This window comes from Carassius gibelio, chromosome B5 (assembly GCF_023724105.1).
Source record: "Carassius gibelio isolate Cgi1373 ecotype wild population from Czech Republic chromosome B5, carGib1.2-hapl.c, whole genome shotgun sequence".
In the NCBI taxonomy this organism is placed as follows: Eukaryota; Metazoa; Chordata; class Actinopteri; order Cypriniformes; family Cyprinidae; genus Carassius; species Carassius gibelio.
The window spans coordinates 4,282,043-4,308,406 of record NC_068400.1 but is presented as its reverse complement, the minus strand read 5'-3'; the positions used below and the strand labels follow the sequence as shown (position 1 = coordinate 4,308,406).

Below are 26,364 nucleotides of genomic sequence, written 5' to 3'. Positions count from 1 at the left end.
CATTATTTACAACATCATGTCTGCGTAGAAGGAGGATCCGGGTACTGAAATGGCCAGCTTGCAGTCCAGATCTTTCACCCATAGCAAACATTTGGCGCATCATGAAGAGGAAGATGCAAAAAAGAAGACCTAAGACAGTTGAGCAACTAGAAGCCTGTATTGGACAACAGTGGGACAACATTCCTATTCCTAAACTTGAGCAACTTGTATCCTCAGTCCCCAGACGTTTGCAGACTGTCATAAAGGGGATGCCACACTGAGGCAAAATTATACATTTTCTCAGTTTAAACATTTTGGCCTTCCGTCCACACTGAGACAGAGTTTTGTCAAGGAAAACTGAGCTTTTTGAAAATGCTCTCCAAAGTGTATATATTTCAAACCAGCATTTTCCCGATGTAGTGTGGACTGTGAAAACTGGTATTTTAGAACGATGATGCAAGTTTAGTCAATGTGACGTACATTCTACCAAGAGATATTTGTGTTTATACTGGTGTTGTGCACATTATGTGCTATGCACTTTCACACTATTGCTATATATGTTTTACTTTGTACACTCTTTATATCACAGTCCTGCAAAGCTTAAAGCAAATTTACTCACGATCGCTATTTGCGGCAAACCATGAGGGCAGCTGCATTATAGAACAGACATACAGTACAATCGTGAGTATGTGCAACCTGGATGCGTCAATGAATTGTGAGTTCTATTTGTATATAAAATAAATAAAAATTCCTGTCAGAAAAAAACAGCATGAAAGCGTCTCATGTCTGTTCCATGTTTATAATCTGTAGTGAGCTTCGGCTCTAGCAGGGCCAGCATACACCTCAGCAGGCCAGGCAGCTTTGGTACTCCATGGCAGTGCTTCGCAACCCTGTTCCCTAGGATGAACCCTGGCTGGTACGAGGATGGTGGGGATAGTTGGCAGAAGGAAAGTCATCTTCACAGATGCTTCCAAGACAGGCTGGGGAGCCCTGTGCGAAGGCCATCCGTCCTTTGGTGTCTGGACTAGTGCAGAAAGCAAGCTCCATATCAACCGTCTGGAAATGCTGGCAGTATGTTGAGCTCTCTATGCTTTTTTACCACTCTTGACAGGGAACCACGTCCTAGTCCGTTCGGAAAACATGACAGTGGTGTCCTTCATAAATCGCCAAGGCGGGCTCTCCTCAAAACCCCTATTCACTCTTATTCACTCCAGTAAAAAGCAACCTAGAGTGGGCCCGGCACCACCTGCTCTCATTAAGAGCAGCGCATTTGCAGGGCGTTCAGAATACAGGGGCGGACATTTTGTCCCGGAGCAACCTCCCTGAATAGGAATGGAGGCTCCATCGTCAGACTGTTCAAAGGATTTGGGACATCTTTGGGAGGGCAGAGATCGACCTCTTCACCTCCGAAGACAATTCTCATTGGCCAGTATATTTTTCGAAAGTCAAGGATTCTCTGGCCTATGACTGGCCCAGACTCCTCCTTTATGCTTTTCCCCCAGGTCATCAGACGAATCAGGAAGGATCCCAAGGTCCTCCTGGTAGCCCCTCTGTGGAGGAGCCAACAATGTCTCTCGGAGCTGTCTCAATTGTTGCTTAAGGAGCCATGGCCGATCCCCTTGAGACAGGACCTCTTCTTTCAAGCAAACGGAATATGGCACCCCAGACCTGAGCTGTGGGCTCTTCAAGTCAAGTCAAGTCACCTTTATTTATATAGCGCTTTAAACAAAATACATTGCGTCCAAACAACTGAACAACATTCATTAGGAAAACAGTGCGTCAATAATGCAAAATGATAGTTAAAGGCAGTTCATCATTGAGTTCAGTGATGTCATCTCTGTTCAGTTAAATAGTGTCTGTGCATTTATTTGCAATCAAGTCAACAATATCGCTGTAGATGAAGTGACCCCAACTAAGCAAGCCAGAGGCGACAGCGGTAAGGAACCAAAACTCCATCGGTGACAGAATGGAGAAAAAAACCTTGGGAGAAACCAGGCTCAGTTGGGGGGCCAGTTCTCCTCTGACCAGACGAAACCAGTAGTTTAATTACAGGCTGCAGCAAAGTCAGATTGTGCAGAAGAATCATCTGTTTCCAGTGGTCTTGTCATGGAGGTCCTCTGAGACAAGGTCTTTACAGGAGATCTGTATCTGGGGCTCTAGTTGTCCTGGTCTCTGCTGTCTTTCAGGGCAGTAGAGGTCCTTTCTAGGTGCTGATCCACCATCTGGTCTGAATACGTACTGGATCCGGGTGATAAAAATACTTGAACGGATTTGGATATTAAAAGCATATTAGTATGTTATGTGTAAGCCAGGTTAAAGAGATGGGTCTTTAATCTAGTTTTAAACTGCAAGAGTGTGTCTGCCTCCCGAACAATGTTAGGTAGGTTATTCCAGAGTTTAGGTGCCAAATAGGAAAAGGATCTGCCGCCCGCAGTTGATTTTGATATTCTAGGTATTATCAAATTGCCTGTGTTTTGAGAACATAGCGAACGTAGAGGATTATAATGTAAAAGGAGCTCATTCAAATACTGAGATGCTAAACCTTTCAGGGCTTTATAAGTAATAAGCAATATTTTAAAATCTATACGATGTTTGATAGGGAGCCAGTGCAGTGTTGACAGGACCGGGCTAATATGGTCATACTTCATGGTTCTAGTAAGAACTCTTGCTGCTGCATTTTGGACTAGCTGTAGTTTGTTTACTAAGCGTGCAGAACAACCAGAGATGTATAAAGTACTAGAGAAACATACTTGAGTAATAGTACAAGTGCTCTATCAAAAAAGTGACTTGAGTAGAAGTAGAAGTGCTCTTTAAGCACCACACTTAAGTAGAAGTACTAAAGTATTCAACATTTTTTGTACTTAAAGGCAGGGTAGGTAAGAAATTTATAAACAACTTTCTTCCAAATTTGTTTAAACTTTCTATTTATATCAATGCATAATTAAAATGTAAGTACTCTGATAAAAAGAGTATAAAAATCGAGTGACTCTAGACCGTTTAATCTGTATTAAACACAGCTCATTATTTCCTTTCGGCACGAAACATAGGATTGGCTTAGGCGACTGTCACTCTCTCGCAACCATGGCAACCACCCTTTTGCCACACATGACCTGCCCACTTGCGCACGCACGTTTGATTTGAGGAATTCAAGAGGCACGGATCCTAGGAATACCAAAACAATGGCAGAGAAACAGCAAGCAAAATTCACTGTACCGGCCTATGCAGTTAGTGAAGGCAAACCAGGCAAAAAAAGGAAGACAGTAACAGTACAAGAAAAGGCAATGAACAAAAAGTCTTTGGATAAACAAAGAAATAAAACGCGAGTTAATATCGGCGTGCCTTTCCAGCGATGGCTGGAACTGAGGGAACTCAAGTGCTCCTTGCCCTGCCCTGCACTTCGACCACCCCGTCCTCGGCATCTACTTCCTCGGACCCTAGTTGCACGGCCTCTTGCACGACCTCCTCTGCTTCGCCCTCGACCCCGGACCTGTCCTCGAGCTGACGATGCGGTACTTGTCTCTGGAGTGTAACGTTAGTCCTCATCAGAGTCAACAATGCTTTCATCATGGAAACTCTTACATGCAGAACAACGTATATGTTATGAATCTTACACGAAATTCATCTTCATCACAGTGTAAATGATGGTAATGGAAAAACGTGTATCATGCAACCTGTTTTTAGCTTTGCCTTATAGATAACTAGCTCGTTAGCGAATCAAAAAATATATATTTTAAACTTTACCAATATCAATATGCTAGCTTGATAGTGAGTACTAAAATACATCTTGTTTGTTTATCTTCATAATTATAAAGTTATTTTTATTACATGTGATTCTGACATGATTTCACTGCATGCACTCTGCTCCTTCCTCTCCGCTCGTCTCAGGTAAATAATGCGTCTTCCAGCTCAGTGGTCGGAGTCGCGCGTTCATGTGTTTTGGGGGCGTGGCTTTAGAAGGCGCCCAGAAGGGAGGGGGTGGTGTGAATGGAAATAATGAGCTGTCTTTAAAACAGTCGTTAGAGGTCTACAGACACTCGATTTTTATACTTTCTTTTTCAGAGTACTTACATTTTAATTATGTATTGATATATAAATAAAGTTTAAACACATTTGGAAAAAACGTTTTTTATACATGTTTTACCTACCCTGCCTTTAAAATGTCAAGTAAAAATATATTTCCTTGCACCCAGAAACATGAATGTGCACATCAAAACTATTATTTTCAAAATCTTAAAAATACATTTTAAGGTAAAATGTATTTTCTACAATTATCATAACTTATGAATTATCATAACAAATAACAAAAAATTAAGTGTCATGTCACTGACCTGTTAGAATTGCTATTATTTGCTTTGAAAATCATTAAATGCATAACCTGTTCTCATTTGTGCTAGGAACATTTAATACATTTATTAATATGATGTCAAATTAGGCTGAAGAATTATAAAGGATTATAAAAAATAAAAAGAAATGTGTAACAACATCAGTGTTATGCAGTACGGTGACATGCAAACTATTCAGATGTCCGTTTTCTGTTGCATATAACCATAGATATTGCATGTGTGGGATTACAAATTTAGAAAATGTTAAATCTAGGTTCCAATATAATAGTAGACTTTTTGGGGTAATAAAGTTGAGATCCAAGAAGCTCAAATCAGGAGAATCAAGTGTCTGAGACATTAACCTTTTGTCTTTGTGTTCTTCCTTGAAGCTCAAGGCACAGCTGTGCCTTTTGTCTCTATGATAATGTGAAGGTATCCGTGATACTGTCAGGCACCTCTGTATTTAAATGACACTGTTATGCTGATAAGATCAAGGCTGGGAAGTTGCCAGTGTCTGGAATCTTCCTGATTGCATTTGCATGCTTTGTTAAAATGGTCTCCACCTCTACTGTATGGATCCCTCCCACTTGAATGTATATAATCTACAATGTCTTAAGGACAATTTAGACTATTGATGACTACAGCACCACGCAGAGCGTTCTCAATAAAGAATCCTGCTGAAGATTACCCAAGAGTCTCCTGGTCTTCGTTTCTGAGTTCCCAACACATGTTATTATTAATTGCATATGCAATTTATTTATGTCATTCAGACATTTATCTGTTGGATTATAAATCATAAATACGGTGTAAACATTTGAAATTTGAGGGGAAAAAAATCTTGTTTTCATCTTTATGAAGCGAACTGGAGGCAGTCTTACCTTAACAGAACAGTCTTTGGAGCAGGAGGAGAAGCGATGTCCACGGTGAGAGAAGGCCAAATGCAGGACCTGATCATGATGCTCCTTCAGGGTCTGAACCTCTACACATGGAATGCAGTCATACAGCCGCTTGAACTCCCTGTACCACTACTCAGCAGCTGCACACACGCATGAAAAGCACAGTTACTTTCAAAAGGAGCAGGAAGTGCTGCCACAGTGTGGCATTCATACATGAAGAGGGTAAGGAAAGAAAGTGGCAAAATTTAAGCACCCTCACATGTCTTTTACTACTTACTGGATTAGTAGTAAAAGGCCACATGCATCTATTTCACTTTGGTTTCACAATTACTTTTGGCCACAGAAGTGAAGGTGTGTGCTTATTTATTTTACACATTAATTCATTGCCTATGATGCAGTTTATATAAAAGTTCAGCTCCAGCCGAAGTACCAGGGTGGCGAGGCACAGAGCGTGGGACACAGTAGTAGTTGTAGAACAGCTCCTTCCAGAGGAATTCATCCCGTGACACAGAAAACCACTGACGACAGGTGAAGCCTGCACTCAGCACTGCCTTATGAGGTAGATGCAAGAAGATTTCCAGCACCAGGCTGTCCGGCAAGCCAGGGCCACTTGCCATTCTGACATCCTGAAAAAAAACATTAAAACATTAAAGATGACTTTTAACCGATTACATCAAAAAAAGGCTATTTTGCTAGTGTTATATTAAAAAAGGCTAATAGCTATTCATCAAATCATTAACAATGGCTATTTTGTGCTACTAAACATTCATTTTTCTCTGGGACCTTATCTCTGTTGATAATTGTGCTGTTGCTCACAGAAACCTGGCAAACACCAATTAAGCATAATGAAATTAATTTGCTCTCTTAAAGCTGCAGTCAGTAACTTTTGACGCTCTAGCGGTTAATAAACAGAACTGCTTGCGTCTTGCGGAAGAACATCATAACCGGAACTACTTATCTCCGTTTATGTCTATGAAGAATCACAAAGGTACTGGGTTACTCTGCCGCAGTACCCCCGAAGCAATCTAAAATAGTCAGAATATAAACACTTATTATAGGTGCAACCTAGTGATTCAGGACAAGCTAAAAACACAGTTTCATGGTGTACTCGCTTATTATATACATTTTTCTACATTTTGAACACAAACAAAGTTACGGACCGTAGCTCTGATTGGTTGTTTCTTAACGGGAGCGATGTATTTCTGCAAATGGCAATAGGACCACTGGCAGGAGCCAGAGGAGCTTGATTTTTTTCACAGATTATCTGTCTCATACTCTACTGTCAGGACATAATGACAGGTTTAACAAATATGTAAAAAAATATATTTTTTCAAAAGTTACCTACTGCAGCTTTAAAGATTTTGGTCTGTGAATTGTACTGTTTTCTATCTATGAGGTTTTTTTTTTTTTATAACTTTGAAAAATAGTCTTGGGTTTTAGAAAGGCGCTACAACAATATAAACCATAGCCTATTTGTGCTTTATGAAAACTAGATATCTGAGATAAAAACAAATGTTTAAACCCTCTGATCCTGCCGAACTTGCTTTTGCAGATTCCAGTGTTTCCTTGACACGTACGTCTAGACAGCTTGTCTCATTCACTCAGTATAAATTTGACAAAGTTCAGGTCTTTTTAGAGATCAACTGGGTTTACACTTGGCAGATTTGGTTAGATATTAAAATGTACTCTGGGTGCGACTGCTCAGTAAGTGTCTTCACCAAATAAGTGGACGAAGTCCCACAATAGGTCTCAGTAGGGGTGCTCCGATCACGATCGGCCGATCGTTAATGCTTATCTCCTCAGTAAAGCCGGTTTTCTAATCAGCGGTTAATTCCATCAGGTGCGTGATTTCACATAGAGCAGCTGTTACTACACAGAGCCGTTGTTAACTGAGAAGATGGGCCAATAAACGCTGAAAATTAACGTGATTTGCGCATCTTCTCTATTAACAACGGCTCTGTGTAGTAACAGCTACTCTATGTGAAATCCCGCACCTGATGGAATTAACCGCTGATTAGAAAACCGGCTTTACTGATGAGATGCGCATAACGATCGGCCGATCGTGATCGGAGCACCTCTAGGTCTCAGTCAACTTCCAAAGAAACACTTGTACGGTTCGACTGAAATATGAACATAATACAGACTAAAGAAAAGTCTAAATGAACAAAAGCTCTTGTAACACTAATGAGCTGATGGTATTTCAGTCATCTGTCCATACTAGTGAATTCCTGACTCTTAACACGTTCGGAGCAAAAGACCAGAACGTGAGTAAACAAGGACCTTCGTTGTTTACATAATTCACCATTTTCATCCTGCTTTACGTGACAGTTATTTACTACAAGAAATTCCAGAGTCACTTGGGCGTGCCTCAAAGGAGACACTAAACCAACCACATTCCAACATACACAAAAAGAAACCTTTCGTAAAGTTCCTTACTTTTGTAAGTCCTTATTAATATGTATTTTAAATATGTTTATGGATTGCATAAAATGGTTAATCCTTGTTATGTGAAGAGTATAAGTTGCTAGCTTATACTTTAGGAAATGTCTCTCCTCATTTTAACTTCCTCAAAGAGAGCTACGTTTCTGCAACCCCCACCCCTGCAGGTCGTAAAACTTTAAGACCACCCTGGACACACAGGACAGGAGAGAAGCCAAATCACTGGTTTCTTTTGAACAATGCATTCTATGGAATGTATTCATTAACTTTATGTTTTATGTTTTATAAATGTATTACGTATTCCCTTTTGGTACATTTAGAAATTTCCCATATAAATTGGGACTATCTGCAGTGTTATCATGTGTTAATCAAATCTTTAAATATGTGTAATTCTGCATTTGAATGTAACTTCATGTTTTGATCATATATATATTATGTTTAGTATCTTTGTGATCGTCATGCTCTGACAGACCCATTTATCTAGAGCAAAGTAATGAAAAATGTATGTAATCTGAATTACAAACTTGCTAGAATAATCCCTGGAATTTGGACAAGCCCTAAATCTCCAGGGGGGTTGTCTCCACAGAGACAAAGGAACTTTTCCCTCCGCTTCAGATCGCGGACTTTCATTGGCTGTTTACGCGAAAAAGGGGCGTGAACCATTTCAAGCCATAAGAACGACCGAACAAGGTCCGCCCTCTCTCTTCTTCTCCTTCTCCGTTCTCGGACACGCTGCTCTCCTGTGCGACCAACGCTTCCACGTGGCCTTAGGCCCCGCTCATAGCGCAAACCCCCTCAGCACAGGGGCTGAGAGAAAAAGCCATTTTAATGGCTCCTTTGGAAGCTTTCGTTTTTGTTCTTTTCTTTTCTTTTCTTTACTAAGTTTATTCAACTATTCGCCTCTCCACGCAAGGAAGACGAATTCTGGAACATTGTTTGTTGAACCTTTCAAATACCGCGCGAGGACAGAACAAAGGACCACGTGCTCCACGCTCACGCCAAGATCAAGCGCAGTGTGCACGCGCGTCACATGGCCTCCGGCACACGCCCGCTGGTTTCAAAAGGACAAGCGCGCAAAGCTCACAAGCTCGACGCCGATCTCACGCCACGCACATTGGACACTTTGCAAGTATCACTTTCTCTATGGAGATTTAAATGCTGCTTTAAAGTGTTGTTATGATCTGATCGTTGTTGGCTTCCAAAAGTTACTGACTATGATTTCCATACCTGAGCTCCTTATGTGATTTCATTCTATTTTCTCTCTCTCTCTCTCTCTCTCTCTCTCTCTCTCTCTCTCTCTCTCTCTCTCTCTCTCTCTTTTATTTGGATTCGGTTATGTCTTGTATAAAGCTTATTGTTTGTATTGTCGTACGCATATTTACTCTGTGTGATTTGTAGTTTGATGTATTACTAGTTTAATTATTAAAAACCCATATACTGACGATTGGCTTGGACTCCACCCCACTCACATTATGAGTCACTGAGATGTCTGATCTATAGCTACAAGCTCTAAATTTAGAAACTAAATTTATCATAAGGATAGGACAATATTTTCATGGCCAGAGAATACTTTTCCTTGAATTATAAGGCGTGATAACTTTATTGAAAATTGATAGGTCAATAGTGGTTTGCTGGACATACCACTGTTTGATTTGCACAGTAAGAGATATCACAATAATTGGTATGAAGAATGGAATATTGACATATTAATGAGTAAGTTACAGTGCCCTGTGATTATTTATTGGTATAGGCAATTGAGCTATTTTTCATAATCAAATTTAATGTAACTGTCATCTGAGATATAAATTAATCATATTCCTGATTAATTATTCAAATTCCCTATATATATTTGAGTTAATTATTCTGTAAAACTCAATGTTGTTACATTTATGGTGGAGATAACGCGGGCATTTCAAACTTCGTTTTGTGAGCAATCAATCTGTGTATATGGTTTTTAATAATTTCTGCACGTGCGCTATGAAATTATGTAATGTTACTTGTGAGATAAGTCGCAAGACGCGAACTCACTACTGACTGAGGCAAAAGGCTGGTCAGTCAGCGCGCTAGGTATTTGTAGAAACTTAACAGTATAGTCACTGTTATTTTTAATGAAAGTAAACTGCAGTATAATGTTAAAAGTATCCTGTTTAGAAAGACCATAATCTTTTTACAGTGAGAACATTTTAATATGAATAATTAAAAGATAAAGAAATCTTTTATTAGTTGCAACATGTAAATCTGAACATGAGCGATGTTCCTCTGATTCAGTTAAAAAGGCCTTGCTTATTAAATATCATTATTGAATTCGTGGTAAACCACATGATAGTCAAAAAAAAAAAAAAAAAAAAACGATAAAAACTCCTGGTCTAAAATTGGCTTAGCTACCCGATTTTTAAACCTAAAACATTTAAATCATAAGTGCTATTTTGATAAATGTTTATTGGAGTCAACAGTTGGAAAATTCCTGTCTTTGTTACATTTGTGTTTTGGAAGTGAACGGATCCTTCCTTCAACCTATGTTAATATAGCACCTCAGAGATTAAAACCTTTGGTTTGTTACTTGTGATTTTTGATGCAGAAAATCAGCCTGACAAACGATCAGATAATTTCTAAGTCATATTGAAATTGTAATTCCGCTATCTAAACACCAGAGGGAACGTGTGGGTTAGAAATTTCAGGGTACGCCCTGCTTTCTGATTCCAGCTTGCATGAGTGCAAAGTTGCCATCCCGTGGCCGTTTCAGATAATGCGCTCTAATTGCTAATCTTTCCCCTTGATGTATTTGAATTAGATGTCTAAATTCTCGATAAATATTTGCATTTACAGCTTTGCTCATGCGAATATTATTACAGGGAAACAAAAGAATGTTCCCTGCCTTTGACTGTTTACATTTACTTTGAGTTTGGTTCAAACATGATTTGAATTAAAATGTAATTGTTAATAGTGGAAATCTAGATGTTTCAGGTCAACCACTGATTGACCCACTTAGAAGGTAAGCCATCTAGTGGCAGTCTCCTGTTAAATCGACTAACAGACCTCTGTCTTTTCCATTCTGTTTGAATTGCATGTCCACTTTTACCCTTTTTGATTAATCTCACCCTGTTTGATTAATTTCATGATCATTAATGATAACTTACAAGCTATCATGGGTTATTATAGGATATTATTCAGATTTTCCTTTTAATTCTTACATGCTTATTTTAAATTTAGATTTAAACCAGTTTTGAATTTTTAATTTGAATTAAGTTTTCTGCTCAGCAGGTTAAAGACAGAGAAGCAGTACTCCCCCCCCCCCCCCCCCCTTTGTGGTGAAAACCAGCTACTCCTTCTCCCTTGTTTCATTCCTGTCTTTTAATTTGATGTTTATTATTTTTCTTCTCTCTTTTGACTTAGGTTATTTTGATAATTACCATTATTATCATAATTCCTTTGTTTTGTTTTATTATTATTAGGTAAAGCTGTTACCTCTCCTCTCTACATATATAGTTACTCAATTGATGTTAAACAAACCAAACCTTAATTAACTTTAAGTTTCCTTTGTTCATCCTTTGTGTATTTGATTGTAGAACTCCCTCGGTGATTGGACAGTCATCTCAGGTTTCCAGTGAGCAAGGCTGCCCGACTGGTGTTACCGATACTGGCTGCGAGTGAAACTCGGTTCCTCTTGTCTCAAGAGACATCAGCAATTTTGGCACTCCAAAGGTTGTGCTAAAAGTCACAAGCCGTTTGAGACGGCGCCACGCCAGAGTACCGGAGGACCGGGGACACTGCGGTTCAGTGTTTGGGGAGCACCGTGGAGGTTGACCAAGCCACTGGTTCCCACCTGAATGACCAATTTAACCAGGTGAACCAAAAGTGATAATACCTATCCACTTATTATAAGCCACAGAATATTAGATATTCCCCCGGATATATTTTAAGTGTTCTGACCCTTTTGCTTCTTTAAGCCACACCATATTTCTAAGTTTCCTACCCAGATAGCCCACTCACCTGTTGGCCCTATCTTAAAACCTAGCAGTAGGCTTAGGCCTCCTTATTCCCACTAACACATTGTGTTTCTGTTGTTTTATCTCATTTCAAGTGTTGTTTCACTTTGATCTTTTTCTACCCTCTGTTCTGTTGTGATTTTGTTTCTTTCATTTCACATAGAGACAGTAACCTGCGAGCCACCAACGAAGTTAAATCGTAGAACAACCAGCAGCCGGTGTCATCACACGACCCGCTAGGCTACTGCCTGTCAAATCTCCATTTCAGGTCCTTCGTTGACCTCAGTTAATTGGCTACTTAACTGTCTGACTGTTTGCATCAGTTAGCCCCAAAATTCTCATAAACGGCACAGCCCGTATGAATATAGCTCGTTAAACGTAGAACGAACTTGCATTGGTCTTTTTGTGTGTGTGTGCTGTGCTTCTCTCACCGACAGAGAACCAGGATGTTCCAGGCATCCAGTCCAGCAGTCCACGGGGGCCACCTCTCGACATGGTTGAAAGCAGTGACGACCCCCTTCCTGCCCAAGGACGCCAGTAACCTGCAGCACCCAGAGCAACTAGACACCGAGCTAGAGGAACTGATGGCACGCGATCCAAACCAAAGTGACTACTACAGAGAACTCGCCAGGATCTTTGGAAGCCTAGTTCACATTCTCGTCGCCCAAGCACGGCTCAGTGAACGGAGCAACATCGCGGAGGAGGCCTGGAAGTACCAGGCCCCAATCCAGAGTCATCTTGATCAGCTTCTCCTCGAGACCCAGAACCAGCGCGAGAAAGAGGACGACACAGATCCAGAGCTACAGAAAGGAGTTGAAAGACTTCACAATGCCCTGCAAGATCTTCGCCTCGACACAGATCAAAAAGAACAGCTGGAGAGAGAAGCCAGAAAAGAACTCAACAAAAAACTCCAGCAAGGCGACGCTCTCCTAAAAAGAGCAGAGACTGAACTGAAAGAAAGAGACTATAAAACCTGGGCCTGCAAAACACACTTGCAAGCGGCCCGAGCTAAATTCAACAAGCTTACTCTGCAGAGAGATGAGCTCCAAGATGAACTTGACACTGTTCACACCGAACTGAGACAATCTCACAGATTACAGAGTGGCTGGATCGGAGAAACGCACACCACAAAATTTCTCCCGGGCCGCCACTCCAACCCTTTCAGCCAAGAACCCAGAGCTGGAAAAGGGGGTGTAAGCTCACTTCTAAGGAAATCACCAGCCAACTTACAAGAACACCTGTCAACAACGGAGGGGAGAGAATCCTTCCAGAGAACGCATGTCACTAAACCCTGCACTGCTCACAGAGAACTTCACAAGCTAGCCAGAAGCATCTCTACATTCAATCCAGATCCTGCAGGAGGACATGACGTTCATGCTTCTTTACAAGCCATTGACTTTCATTTGGAAACTGTCACCAACGTGACAGATGTGAACACATTGTACCTGTTAAAAATCACGTCCAGCCGTGATGTGCATTGCTTTCTGGATCGTCAACCAGAGACTGTCAAAATGTACTACAAGCAACTGCTACAGACTTTGATTCTTGAATTCTCTGATCCAAACTCAGACCATGGGCTCCTTATTGCTATGGACCTCAAACAGGGCCAATTTGAAAACCCACAGACTTTCTGTAGTCAGCTACGAAAAGCCTACTACGGAGCATGCAACGAACCAGGTATGGAACAGGATATCAACTTAACAACTCTGTTCCTCCTAAACCTACATGCCAGTTGGAGTTTTCATCTCAGAGTCCCAGCGTGTCCACGTAACAGGACTACACAAGAGTTACGGAACTTAGCCCACAAAGCTTGCACCAAGCAAAAGACTATTGGTGAAGAGACTGTAAAAAACCCCAAAGTCTCTGTCTCTGAGCACTGCTTGGAGTTAACCCTAGATGGCGCCCTACAACACCACAGTCACAGACATTTTTACAGAGAGTCAATACCGTTCCAAGCCAGCAGAGGGCAACACAGTGCAGCCACGTCTGAGACAGCAGAGATCTTGAGGGTGCTGAAAGTGCTTCTTCACATGAAAACTCACAAGGAAGATGAGCCAAGCACCCAGAACACTGCCCGTCATCTACAGACCACAGAGCTAACTGTTACAGCACAAAGTGACAACAACACCCAAGCTCCACAGTCAACAGCTGCACACCCTGAACGAGACAGCACAGGTCCTCACACCAGGTACCACAAACACAAGGTACCAGAAAATGCTGTTTTGACTACCTGCCTTCGCAGCGAGCTACACAAGACCGGTCCTCACCACCCACCGATCGTCACACCCGCCCTGATGCCAACATTCCTGGGCAGCCTTGTCAAAAAGGGGGTGGGCCGAAAAGGAGTCAACAGGAAAGACCTGATCGACACAGGATCAAACCTGACGGTGATCTCATCTCACCTTTTCAAAAGACTCCAATTTGAAGCTAAGAGACAAGATCAAACTCTTACTCCTCAAAACTATGAACTGAATGTACAGGTGTACAGACAGAATGACATTCAGTTTGAACAGGTTGTTTCCATTCACCTGACAATCGTTCCGATGAGTCTAATACATCCCATGTATGTCCCACCAATGAACACTCATGCATTGCTCATTGACAAAGACCTGCTAGAACACTTTGACCCTTTTCTGAACTTCAAACAGCTAAAAGACTTTGCTCAAGTGCGAGAACCTTTTTCTCTCCAGCCACACAGGTTGCTAGAGCCAGACTGTCAGGTCGCAGAGGTCACGGGAACTCCCACAGAGCCAGACGGTCAGGTCACAGAGGTCACGGGAACCCCAGCAGCCAGCCATGAGTACAATGCCCTAACGACAGGCTCAAGTTCATGCCTCTGTACCTTAGTCAACAAAAAGGGTACGGTGGTACCAGCTTACACCAAAGGGGTCGCTGTTCGGCTCAACCTGCAATGTGATCAAACCTTACACCACACGCTGGGTTTCTTCCAATCCTCACCTGAATGTGTGGAACTCGGACTCACACTTGCAAACAACAAGCATGTCAAACACCAACACCTGTTCCAGCAATGTGATAACATCACAAAAACACACAATGTGATCGTGTACTGGAAGAAGGTAACAGGACACTCGAAGTTACCAAGTCTAGACAAGGACTTTAAAGATCACACTGACACCCTTGCCAAAACTGGCACACTAAACAACATTCTGTGGTCACTCACAACCCACCCACCCACATTCAAGGTTGAAGTGATTACACACAGCATAAGAACTTTACTAGCTAAACTGCCTACCTCAGAATCGCTTACGCTGGCTCCGTTGTCTACACATACCAACATAGCGGACATGCGGGCTTCTGAAACCTCGATAATGACTTTGCTTTACCACCTCTCAGACCCCTCCATCCACCCTGGCAACCAGTCTACAGTCACTGACAATCAAAGCCCCAGACCACTGCATGATACACAAACCATGCTGCGTGCACAGAACAATATTGTGGGTTGTGCACCGTCTGACATCACAATGCCAGGGCTTGTAATGCCACGGGGCAAAAGGGGGATAATGCCAATATATTTCCATGACGCAGCATGTGCTGCACCACGCAGCACCAGAGCCACTGACAAAACACTGAAGCAAGCGTCATGCCAGCAGCAAGATGTGGCAAAACATGGGCGAGGGCGAGCTAAACCCAGTCGCCGCCCACGAAGCAAAGAGACTGTCCGGTCCAACCAAAGACAGGCCTTGTTTGTTTCTTTCTCCCCTTTCTCTCTCTCTCTCCCTATTATCTGTACCAGGATGCTGCTGTGGTTTGCAGTGCCGTGCTGTCAGCCAAAGATAGGACAGCTGCCACCGAGAAAACCGCTGAGACTCCTGACTACCGATGACAGGGCACACTACCCCAGCACTGTAACCGAATACAGCTGTACAAGGTTCCGATGGAAAAAGGACTCCCTCACTCACACTGAGGCCGATGTAAAACACATGTTCAGCCAACATGAGAAAGTGACTGTTACACAAATGGAGTTAAGTGGACACCACCACCGCTCCAAACAGTTCCCGGGAGCTTTGCTTAGAGCCGCTGCTGCCGCCAGAATGTTTAACATTGTTATGTCCAGTGTCAATGCAGCGAACCAGACTGTAAACTCCTTGAAACCACTGTTTACTGTCTTCCAGAAGGACTTTACACAGACTCAGCTGTTTACAGCGTTAACAACAGACATGCTGTGGGAGGTTAGCTCCTCCAATGACAGCCTAACCACGAGTAAAACCCCACCGTACATGATACCCTTAAGCCTTGTGTTAACTGTGCCGTCTTACGCCATCACCATACCAGCTGACCTGCAACAAATACACCTGGCCAACTCTCTGGATAGCGCCTTCCTACGGCACGTCAACCCCAAACAGAGAGAAGTGAACGTACTCCTGAACCAACCCATCAGCAAGTCAAGCCAAGTCTACAGACCTAAAGACATTGTCAGTGTCAGGATGTGGAAAAGCAACACCCACACCAAAACACACATTCCAAATGTGGTGGCCTACCACGACAGCGACACACAGCTGTACCTGGCCCCAAACATGCACATGTGTGCTTTGTCCAAAGACATTCATTATCTCTGCCTTAGCAAACCCTTCCTCAGACACAACTCTGAAGGAATCTGCGAGCTGCAACCCTGGGTCAGCGATACATGCTGCCCTGCCGAAGCCAAGCCTCTTACACAAGTCACAGAAACGCAAGCAGAGATTGTGGGTAACAGATGGCTCGTCAACACTCCTGTGCGCTCAGCTACGCTGACCTATGACCAGCATGACACCGCCACCCGTGCCAACCTGCTTGACCAAGTACTGAAAGGTACCACCCAACACATTGAAATTACTCCTGTCGACACAGCCCTCCAAGCACAGCCTCGACAGCCCGTTCTGAACCAGTCATCTGCGGTCCGAGCCTGGAATGCTCCCGACACTGCACGGTGCATCTCCACCGTCATTGGTCCCGCCCTGACTCTTGGCGTGACCTTCATCCTATACAGGATACTCAACGGATGCAAACCTCTACAGCCAAACTCATGACAACTGTGGCTGGAGGTCTCCGATGGAATCCCCGGAAAGGGGGTGCCACGTCAAAGACAACACCGAAACCCCATCAAGCTGAATCGTCGGCTTCAGGAACCACTTGTCATCATGACCCACCTGCTACATGACCATCTTGAACCACCTGCCGTCATGATCCACCTTTCATCTGCCCATAGTGATGATTGCCGTCCGATGATGTCCACAAAGGGACTTCATCCGACGGAAAAGGGGGAGATGTAACAATAATGAGCTGATGGTATTTCAGTCATCTGTCCATACTAGTGAATTCCTGACTCTTAACACGTTCGGAGCAAAAGACCAGAACGTGAGTAAACAAGGACCTTCGTTGTTTACATAATTCACCATTTTGGCCGCCCTGAAGTCGGCCACATCCTGCTTTACGTGACAGTTATTTACTACAAGAAATTCCAGAGTCACGTGGGCGTGCCTCAAAGGAGACACTAAACCAACCACATTCCAACATACACAAAAAGAAACCTTTCGTAAAGTTCCTTACTTTTGTAAGTCCTTATTAATATGTATTTTAAATATGTTTATGGATTGCATAAAATGGTTAATCCTTGTTATGTGAAGAGTATAAGTTGCTAGCTTATACTTTAGGAAATGTCTCTCCTCATTTTAACTTCCTCAAAGAGAGCTACGTTTCTGCAACCCCCACCCCTGCAGGTCGTAAAACTTTACGACCACCCTGGACACACAGGACAGGAGAGAAGCCAAATCACTGGTTTCTTTTGAACAATGCATTCTATGGAATGTATTCATTAACTTTCTGTTTTTATGTTTTATAAATGTATTACGTATTCCCTTTTGGTACATTTAGAAATTTCCCATATAAATTGGGACTATCTGCAGTGTTATCATGTGTTAATCAAATCTTTAAATATGTGTAATTCTGCATTTGAATGTAACTTCATGTTTTGATCATATATATATTATGTTTAGTATCTTTGTGATCGTCATGCTCTGACAGACCCATTTATCTAGAGCAAAGTAATGAAAAATGTATGTAATCTGAATTACAAACTTGCTAGAATAATCCCTGGAATTTGGACAAGCCCTAGATCTCCAGGGGGGTTGTCTCCACAGAGACAAAGGAACTTTTCCCTCCGCTTCAGATCGCGGACTTTCATTGGCTGTTTACGCGAAAAAGGGGCGTGAACCATTTCAAGCCATAAGAACGACCGAACAAGGTCCGCCCTCTCTCTTCTTCTCCTTCTCCGTTCTCGGACACGCTGCTCTCCTGTGCGACCAACGCTTCCGCGCGGCCTTAGGCCGCGCTCGTAGCGCAAGCCCCCTCAGCACAGGGGCTGAGAGAAAAAGCCATTTTAATGGCTCCTTTGGAAGCTTTCGTTTGTGTTCTTTTCTTTTCTTTTCTTTACTAAGTTTATTCAACTATTCGCCTCTCCACGCAAGGAAGACGAATTCTGGAACATTGTTTGTTGAACCTTTCAAATACCGCGCGAGGACAGAACAAAGGACCACGTGCTCCACGCTCACGCCAAGATCAAGCGCAGCGTGCACGCGCGTCACATGGCCTCCGGCACATGCCCGCTGGTTTCAAAAGGACAAGCGCGCAAAGCTCACAAGCTCGACGCCGATCTCACGCCACGCATATTGGACACTTTGCAAGTATCACTTTCTCTATGGAGATTTAAATGCTGCTTTAAAGTGTTGTTATGATCTGATCGTTGTTGGCTTCCAAAAGTTACTGACTATGATTTCCATACCTGAGCTCCTTATGTGATCTCATTCTATTTTCTCTCTCTCTCTCTCTCTCTCTCTCTCTCTCTCTTTTATTTGGATTCGGTTATGTCTTGTATAAAGCTTATTGTTTGTATTGTCGTACGCATATTTACTCTGTGTGATTTGTAGTTTGATGTATTACTAGTTTAATTATTAAAAACCCATATACTGACGATTGGCTTGGACTCCACCCCACTCACATTATGAGTCACTGAGATGTCTGATCTATAGCTACAAGCTCTAAATTTAGAAACTAAATTTATCATAAGGATAGGACAATATTTTCATGGCCAGAGAATACTTTTCCTTGAATTATAAGGCGTGATAACTTTATTGAAAATTGATAGGTCAACAGTGGTTTGCTGGACATACCACTGTTTGATTTGCAGTAATTTACAGTAAGAGATATCACAATAATTGGTATGAAGAATGGAATATTGACATATTAATGAGTAAGTTACAGTGCCCTGTGATTATTTATTGGTATAGGCAATTGAGCTATTTTTCATAATCAAATTTAATGTAACTGTCATCTGAGATATAAATTAATCATATTCCTGATTCATTATTCAAATTCCCTATATATATTTGAGTTAATTATTCTGTAAAACTCAATGTTGTTACACTCTTTACATTTCACTACAGATGTCATCAGAACTGCTGTTTCTTTGCAGCAGATTTTTGTGTATGCAAGAGAGGCATCCCTGGCATTGTTTTGATTCCTGTACACATTTTATAAGCTATTCTTATGACTGTAGCTGATAATAATATTGTCCATCATGCATGGTTTTGGATGTCTGGGTTACTACTGTCACAAAATATGTCATCAAAGCTGTCCAATCAGGCTTTGACCATATCCTTACTGCATATTTATCACTTGTGAAAGATTGGTTGATACATAAAAATTTTTACTCATTAAACATTATATCGAACAAGTTCTGTTACCTATTGATAACTATTGTTTCCTGTTGAAGGCACAGCAGTACAACAGTTTTTTTTTAAATCCACCAAACAGTGGCATTTATTGGTTGACTTGATAATAAATAATTGTATCTAGTATTTGTAAGTCTATCTTTCAAGAACAGTCTACCAGCAAATCCATTCACTATAGTGGGTAAAAACTGTGTCTCACCCCTCTCATTTCTCTATTCTAATTTAAGATCTGACAGCTGTAAATTAACACTAAGTAACACAGTCTCTCCTTCCCCACCCAGATGTTTATTTTTAGATGTATTTTTATTAGACGCAAAAAAAGTAAACGGAAAATAGAAAAGAAATTATGCTATCACTTTTTAATCTATAATGTAAATTATTGTTGTTTTTATAAACTTATCTGAATTGATTTTAGAGCATTTAGCACAAGAATATATATATTCTATTTTTTTTACACATAAATATAAATAAGTATTGTATGCATACCCTTTCACTGATGAATGTTAAAACATAAAACAAGGGATGCATTATTGCACAAACTCTCATAATTAGTTGTTATTTTATCTATTTTATAACTGCAGTCACACTAAAAATCAAACTTACAATTTAGATTTCAATCTACAGATCAAAATGGAAAGTTTGATAATGAAAGATAAATTAGGTATAAATAAATAAGTGTAATTTGCAGGCATGCAGTGATAGAGAAATTCTGGGTTACCCACACATCCAAATGTATTTATTTAATTATTTATTCATTAATTCTAGACTACGTTAGAACGTCCAAATTAGAGCAGATTTATAAAATGAGATATTATATATGTTACTTTCTAGCAGTTCACCCATATACGCATTTGGTAACAGGTTTTGATTATTGTTTTTATATTATGGCAGATATTGAATATTTAAACTTCAACGCCTGTTTTTAAATTAAACTCTACCTAAAGTAAAAGCTCAAGACCAGCAATTTTCTTTACCAAAAGCAGGTACAATATGATAAACAATATTATCATTAAAATTAAATATGATAATCGAATTTTGTTCATCTATGTAACTTCGCACTGATGGCAATATACAGTTTAAAGTGCACATAATAAGACTAATATAATCCTGCTATTTCAATACTGATATTTATTTATTTTTGTTTTATTTGGAGCTAAAGCAGCTAATAACTTACGCTAAGCTCATTAATGTTACCAAAAATAAAAATGAAAATAAACAAATATGGGGACGTTTTGTCAACGTATATTATAGATACATGTTTAATCAAATTTGACGTTTCCTGCCAAAGGCCACAACCTGTGGAATAATTTTCGAGTTTATAGCTAAGAAAAATATATCCTCGATTTGTTTCAGCTCCGATTAAACGTCTAGCACAAGCTTTATTAATCGAACGTCGATGCGATACGTGAGGAATAGGCAAGGTCAAAATAGAAGATCACAGAAAATATTATGTGGGCAAAAGAAGAGGATGAGAGGATGGATGCAGGTAGTATGGATGATGAAGATGATTCTTCAATAATTAATAGTGAGGGATGGTCTCAGGTACCAGATGAATCAAACAAACGAAAAATACAAGAGGGTCTGGCTGCAGACATAGGGGCGGGTAGAGCACCACTCAAGAGTGGAAATACGTCACCTCCACTAGCGATATGGCAAGCCTTTTAACATTTAATCTATAAACTGTACTAGTATCTTTTTTCATGTTACTAGTACTTATTTTTTTAGATACTAGTATCTTTTCCATTAAGTACTAGTACTTATTCATTAGGTACTAGTGGTTACCCTGCTGAAAAAAAACAATAGAAACCATTACAGAATTTGTAATGGTTTTAATGGTTAATTGCTGATGGTTTGTAATGGTTTTGTAATGGAAACCATTAGAATTTCTGTAATGGTTTCTATTGTTTTTTTCAGCAGGGTATTCATTACTAGTGTTTATTCTTTAGGTACTTGTGTTTATTCTTTAGGTACTGTCTTTTGTAAAGTTACTAGTACTTATTCATTAGATACTAGTACTTAATCATTAGTTACTAGTACTTATTCCAATAGTGACTAGTATTAAATTAAACTATTGGTGTTAACAAAAATAAAACTAGTACATATTTTTTAGTTACTAGTAACTTTTTAGACCAGAGAAATCCTGAACATAATAGATACTAGTACTTTTTAAATTTGCATTTCTGCCCAGTATGGTAATTGTGTGTTGAATATTAATGAGCCAGCAACATATAGGAGAGAGATTAAAAAGGAAACATAAAAAAGAAGATGGATGTACATTTTTTTTAGAAAAACAAATGGAAAAGAAACAATTTTTTGTACACAAGCACATAGAAAACGTATTTTTGTCAGGTTTTTTAACTGTAATTTCGTAAATATAGTAGCCGAATTTGTTTGTTGGTCTTTGAGTGACCTCTGTATAATCCTGCTATTTCAATACTGATATTTATTTATTTTTGTTTTATTTGGAGCTAAAGCAGCTAATAACTTAATCTGAAAATTAATCTGCATTGTTAATCCTTTTGATCCTTTATTTTAAAAATTCACAAAAATCTAACCTTTCATTGGATAATAAGAATGGAGGTAAATATTATTATGAAATAAATGTTTTTTCTCTAATACACATTGGCCACAATTAAGAACACCCCTTGAAATTCTTATAAGTAAAATAACTCTAAAGTATATTCCCAGTCATATTCACAATTTTGAGCACTCCAGCATTATTATAAACATTCTCCAGCCATTGCTTCCTGTTTCACAGAATTTTTTTTATTGTTTTTTTCTTATCACAATAAACAATGAAAACATTTGACAAAAAAGAAGAAAAAAAATATTACATCCTCAAAATGTACAATATAAATCTTATTGTATCATAAACTAAGAGTCACACCTCCAGCAAATCATATGAGAAGACATTTTCTATACTGTTCACATGACAAGGGAGAACAAATTAGATCGAAAAAAAAAAAACAATAAAAATAAGCTAAAACAAAATAAAATATAGCTGCAAGCAGCGATGGCGGGCTCAAGCCGTCAGTGCAACACCACCCCGGTGGCATTGGGAAAACTGTGCCCAGTGGGCATAAGCATTTACAGTAACCCTCTGGCAATCAAATTTTAAGGGATATGGCAGTTAAAGGGTTAATCCGACCCGTCTAGACTTTGAAATCACATACACAGAACAATATATATAACTTTAGTAACACTTTATTTTAATATATATAAAAAATGTATAAGTTGTGCATCGTAGCTGACACCTAAATGAACACATTACAATTGGTTTATGACTGCAAGTCTTTCTCCTCAAATGCTATTGAGCTTCAAATTTGCTTTTGAGCCCATGTGAAAAAGTAGCATAATGTACATATGACTTACAGTTTGTTTTAATAAATATCAAACATTCAATTTAATGGTGCATTATAGCTGTCACCTAGATGAACAATTACAGTTGTTTTTATGGCTGTAAGTCATTCTCTTCAAATGCTACTGACGTTAGAAAAGTGTATAACAATATCACATGTAACTTTAGAGACGGTCCCTAAATTTGAGACTCTCGAATGTCCAATGTCAAGCCAACTTTATGCCTGTTTTTGTTTTGTTTTTTACTTTATTTTTCTTCTATTGCTGATGTCTTTTACCCTGGCATAGATGTCCATCCATCAATTACGAACATTCATCCGCAAATGTCTGAGCGGTCGCGAGCGCGGATGGGAGAATGGCGCATGTTTTATTTTTTTTGAGCTACTGGGATGGTGCCCCCTCTGGGAGTTGGTGCCCTACGAAGACTGCGTATTCTGCATATAGGGAGCGGCGGTACTATCTGGAAGATATATTCCTCAAACCGTTGTACAAGAGGAGGTGATGCTAGTACGTCAAGAATCTCTCAAAACCTATCTGTTCATAAAGCCTATATATAAAGTCTTAATATAGTATTCCACAATATGTTGTGCTATTCTAATATTATTGTGGTTTTTTATTGACATTGTTATTTGCTGTTATTTTTGACTTGATAAAAAAAAATTGAATATAAACTTATGCAATTGTATATATATATATATAGTGTACAGTTTTCTTTTATTGCATCTAGAAATAAGTGTTTCTGAGTTCTGTGTTTGTTTATTTTTTAAATTTTTTTTAAGGAAGATTACAGCCTTTAATCTCCTCAAAATAAATGTGCATATAAACCATGAACAATTTAATTATAGCTGTATTTATAAAATGCTTACTAATGACTATTAATTTTGGGAGCAGGCTATATAAAGCAGCAACAGTTGATGTTGAGGCCTAAGATATTTCTTAAGCTGTAATGATGAAAAAACAACAACAACAACAACACGAAATTGCTTATTTTTTTTCTGCTGGTGATTAAAGAGATGATTAAGTCTCCCTCCCCCTCTCTCTGTCTCTCTCTCTGACACCAAGCCCATCCCCTCTCTCACACATTCACACAAACTCAGCACACACACTTAACACACAAACACACACACACACACACACATTACCCACAGTGACAGAGGGACAGAGTGACATCAGATGTATGGTAGTTTTTTAATTTTCTATCATCCATGTAGTGTTGTATAGTCATGAAACTATGCATATTTCCTCAGCATGACTTGTCTTCTATGTGTACATTTTGTTGAAGTGTTTAGAAGCTGCACTTAAAAAAATAAAAGACATTTACTGGTTCCTTTTTTACTGTTATTTCAAAAAATCACCATGACAAAACCATTCAAGCTATCCAAAATTCATTCGCACCTGTTCTGTAAGATAAATTCTTTAAACAGTGGTAAAAGAGGATGTGGTGCTGATCTTTCAAGAGTCACTCCAAACTTATCTGTCCATAAAGCCTATAAAGAATTATTCTTAATACACAGTATTTCACAATACTTCAGCATATTATTCTGATTAAGTGAGGGTCATTTTATCAGTAAAATACATATTTTTCTTTGAAAGATTTCTATAAATGATTTAAATCACATTAGTTTCTAGAATAATTATTTAAAAGTAATCCTATAGCTCCATCTGGTGGCCATTATTGGTACTAAGAATTGCAAGCTTGATTTATATGTTATGATAGTTTTAATTTTATGGTGGCTCCTGGACATGATAAAGCTATGAAACTTACTGTGCTTCCTTCAAATGATGACTTCTACGTATATAAAAAATTATGAAGAGTTGGAATGAAGAATGTTAAAGATATAGTAAAATAACTATTGTATTTTTTTATGTTACTTTAATAAATCGGTATGGCCACACCATTTAAGGTATCTTAAACCCATTCGCAATTTAACATCTTCAGTATATTGGCATCATGTTGAAAAAGTTTGGTGTGAACTACTTGTGTCTTCTTGGAGGAGTATGATTCATTTACAGGCTGATTTGATCATAAATCCACAATAAAATTTCTGAGTTCTGTATCAATCTGTGTTGTTGTTTGTTTATTTTCATTTTTTTATTTTTCATAGGAAGATAACTGACCCTTTACTCTCCTTTTTAATAAATGTGCTTATAAACCAAGATCAAGCTATTTATAGCTGTATTTATAAGCTGCTTATTAATGACTATTTAAGTTGGGACAAGACTTTATAAAGCATGAACTGACTATTTACTAATGAGTGCAGTTATTATAAAGTGTTACCAATGCATTTACTAATGTTAACAAATTAGACATTAATTTACAGTGTTATAAAATCCTTTAATGACTCATAAGCATTTGTGAAAGTTCTGCTTGCATTACAGCTTAGTCTTCATCTGTGAGCTGAACAGTTTTACTGTTACATCCATGAGATTATGTAAATTAAGATAAATGTCATGTCACAGGATGGAATAGGTCAGTATCAAATGAGTTTGAAATTATTATTTGCAGCACAAATAAGTATTTTTAGAATTTTGTTTTTAATTCCTGAAACTGTCAGAAAAGGACAAGGCCTAAGAGATTTCTTAAGCTGTAATGAAAACAGCAATGTTAGCAACAGCAACAAAAAATAACAATTTAAAATACATTTTTTTTTCTGGTGATGATTAAGAGATGATTAAGTCTCTCTCTCTCTTTCTCTCTCTCTCTCTTTCTGTCTCTCATTGTGTCTGCCACTCAGCTCATGCCCATCCCCCACTCACAGACACACACACACACACACACACACACACACAGACACACACACACACACATTCAGCACACATACATTCCTCAAACAGAGGGACAGAGTGAGATGAGATGTCTGACAGTTTTTTAATTTTCTTTTAATCATACAGTGTTGTAAAGTCATGAAACTATGCATATGTCCTCAGAATGATTTGATCTCCGTATGAATGTTTTTTTTAAGTGTTTGGAAGCTGCAATTTAAAAATACAAGACAATTAATGATTCCCTTTTTACTGTCATTTCAAAAAATCACCACGGCAAAACCGTTCAAGCTAACCAAAATCTGTTCGCAATTTAAGTTCCTCAATGTTTTTTCAACATGTAGACAAAGTTTGGTGAGTATAGTGAACATTCCCTGTGAGGAGTATGCATTAAATCAGAGCTCAATTTAAATATTCAAATCAAAATAGCCAACTTCCTGTTGGTCGTAGCTGATGACTGTGAATTAGAAAGTTGTCCGTCTTGAAAAGAACAATTTATGTACCAAGTTTGGTGTCTGTAGCTAAAACTAACCCCCCCACTTTTGACAAAAGGTGGCGCTATAGAGTGCCTCCTTCACGCCCTTTTAAAAGCTTTTTCCATTGTCTAGCTATCACTAATACTGATATGTGTTTTGAGTTTCATGTAAATCTGAGCTTGTTTTCTGCCTCAAACTCACCATAACAGAACATTCAAGTTTGACACGTTGCCATGGCAACACTATATCAGATATCAATATCCCCACAACATATTTACATCGGCCGTGTTTTGTCATTATTCTGATGAAGTTTTAAGTAAATAGAGTAAAAATAAGATGCTGAATTCAAAGCATTTGGAAAATGACACACTTCCTGCCGCCAGTTGGTGGCGCTATAATGTTGACTCTTAATAGTCACA

At 39.4% G+C, this 26,364-nt stretch overlaps 1 protein-coding gene across 1 annotated transcript; it reads left to right on the top strand.

Annotated features, from left to right (window-relative positions):
- Positions 1-4,518: 4,518 nt before the first annotated feature.
- LOC127957621 (uncharacterized) lies at positions 4,519-19,582 on the top strand. The gene is made up of 3 exons (XM_052556245.1): positions 4,519-5,419; positions 11,203-13,127; positions 19,577-19,582. Exons 2-3 carry the CDS (start codon positions 12,069-12,071, stop codon positions 19,580-19,582), a joined length of 1,065 nt encoding a protein of 354 aa, XP_052412205.1. The 5' UTR covers positions 4,519-5,419; positions 11,203-12,068.
- Positions 19,583-26,364: the final 6,782 nt, after the last annotated feature.

Excerpts from the sequence above, each read along its gene's own strand:
- LOC127957621 (XM_052556245.1), top strand. The coding sequence starts at position 12,069 with ATGTTCCAGGCATCCAGTCCAGCAGTCCACGGGGGCCACCTCTCGACA.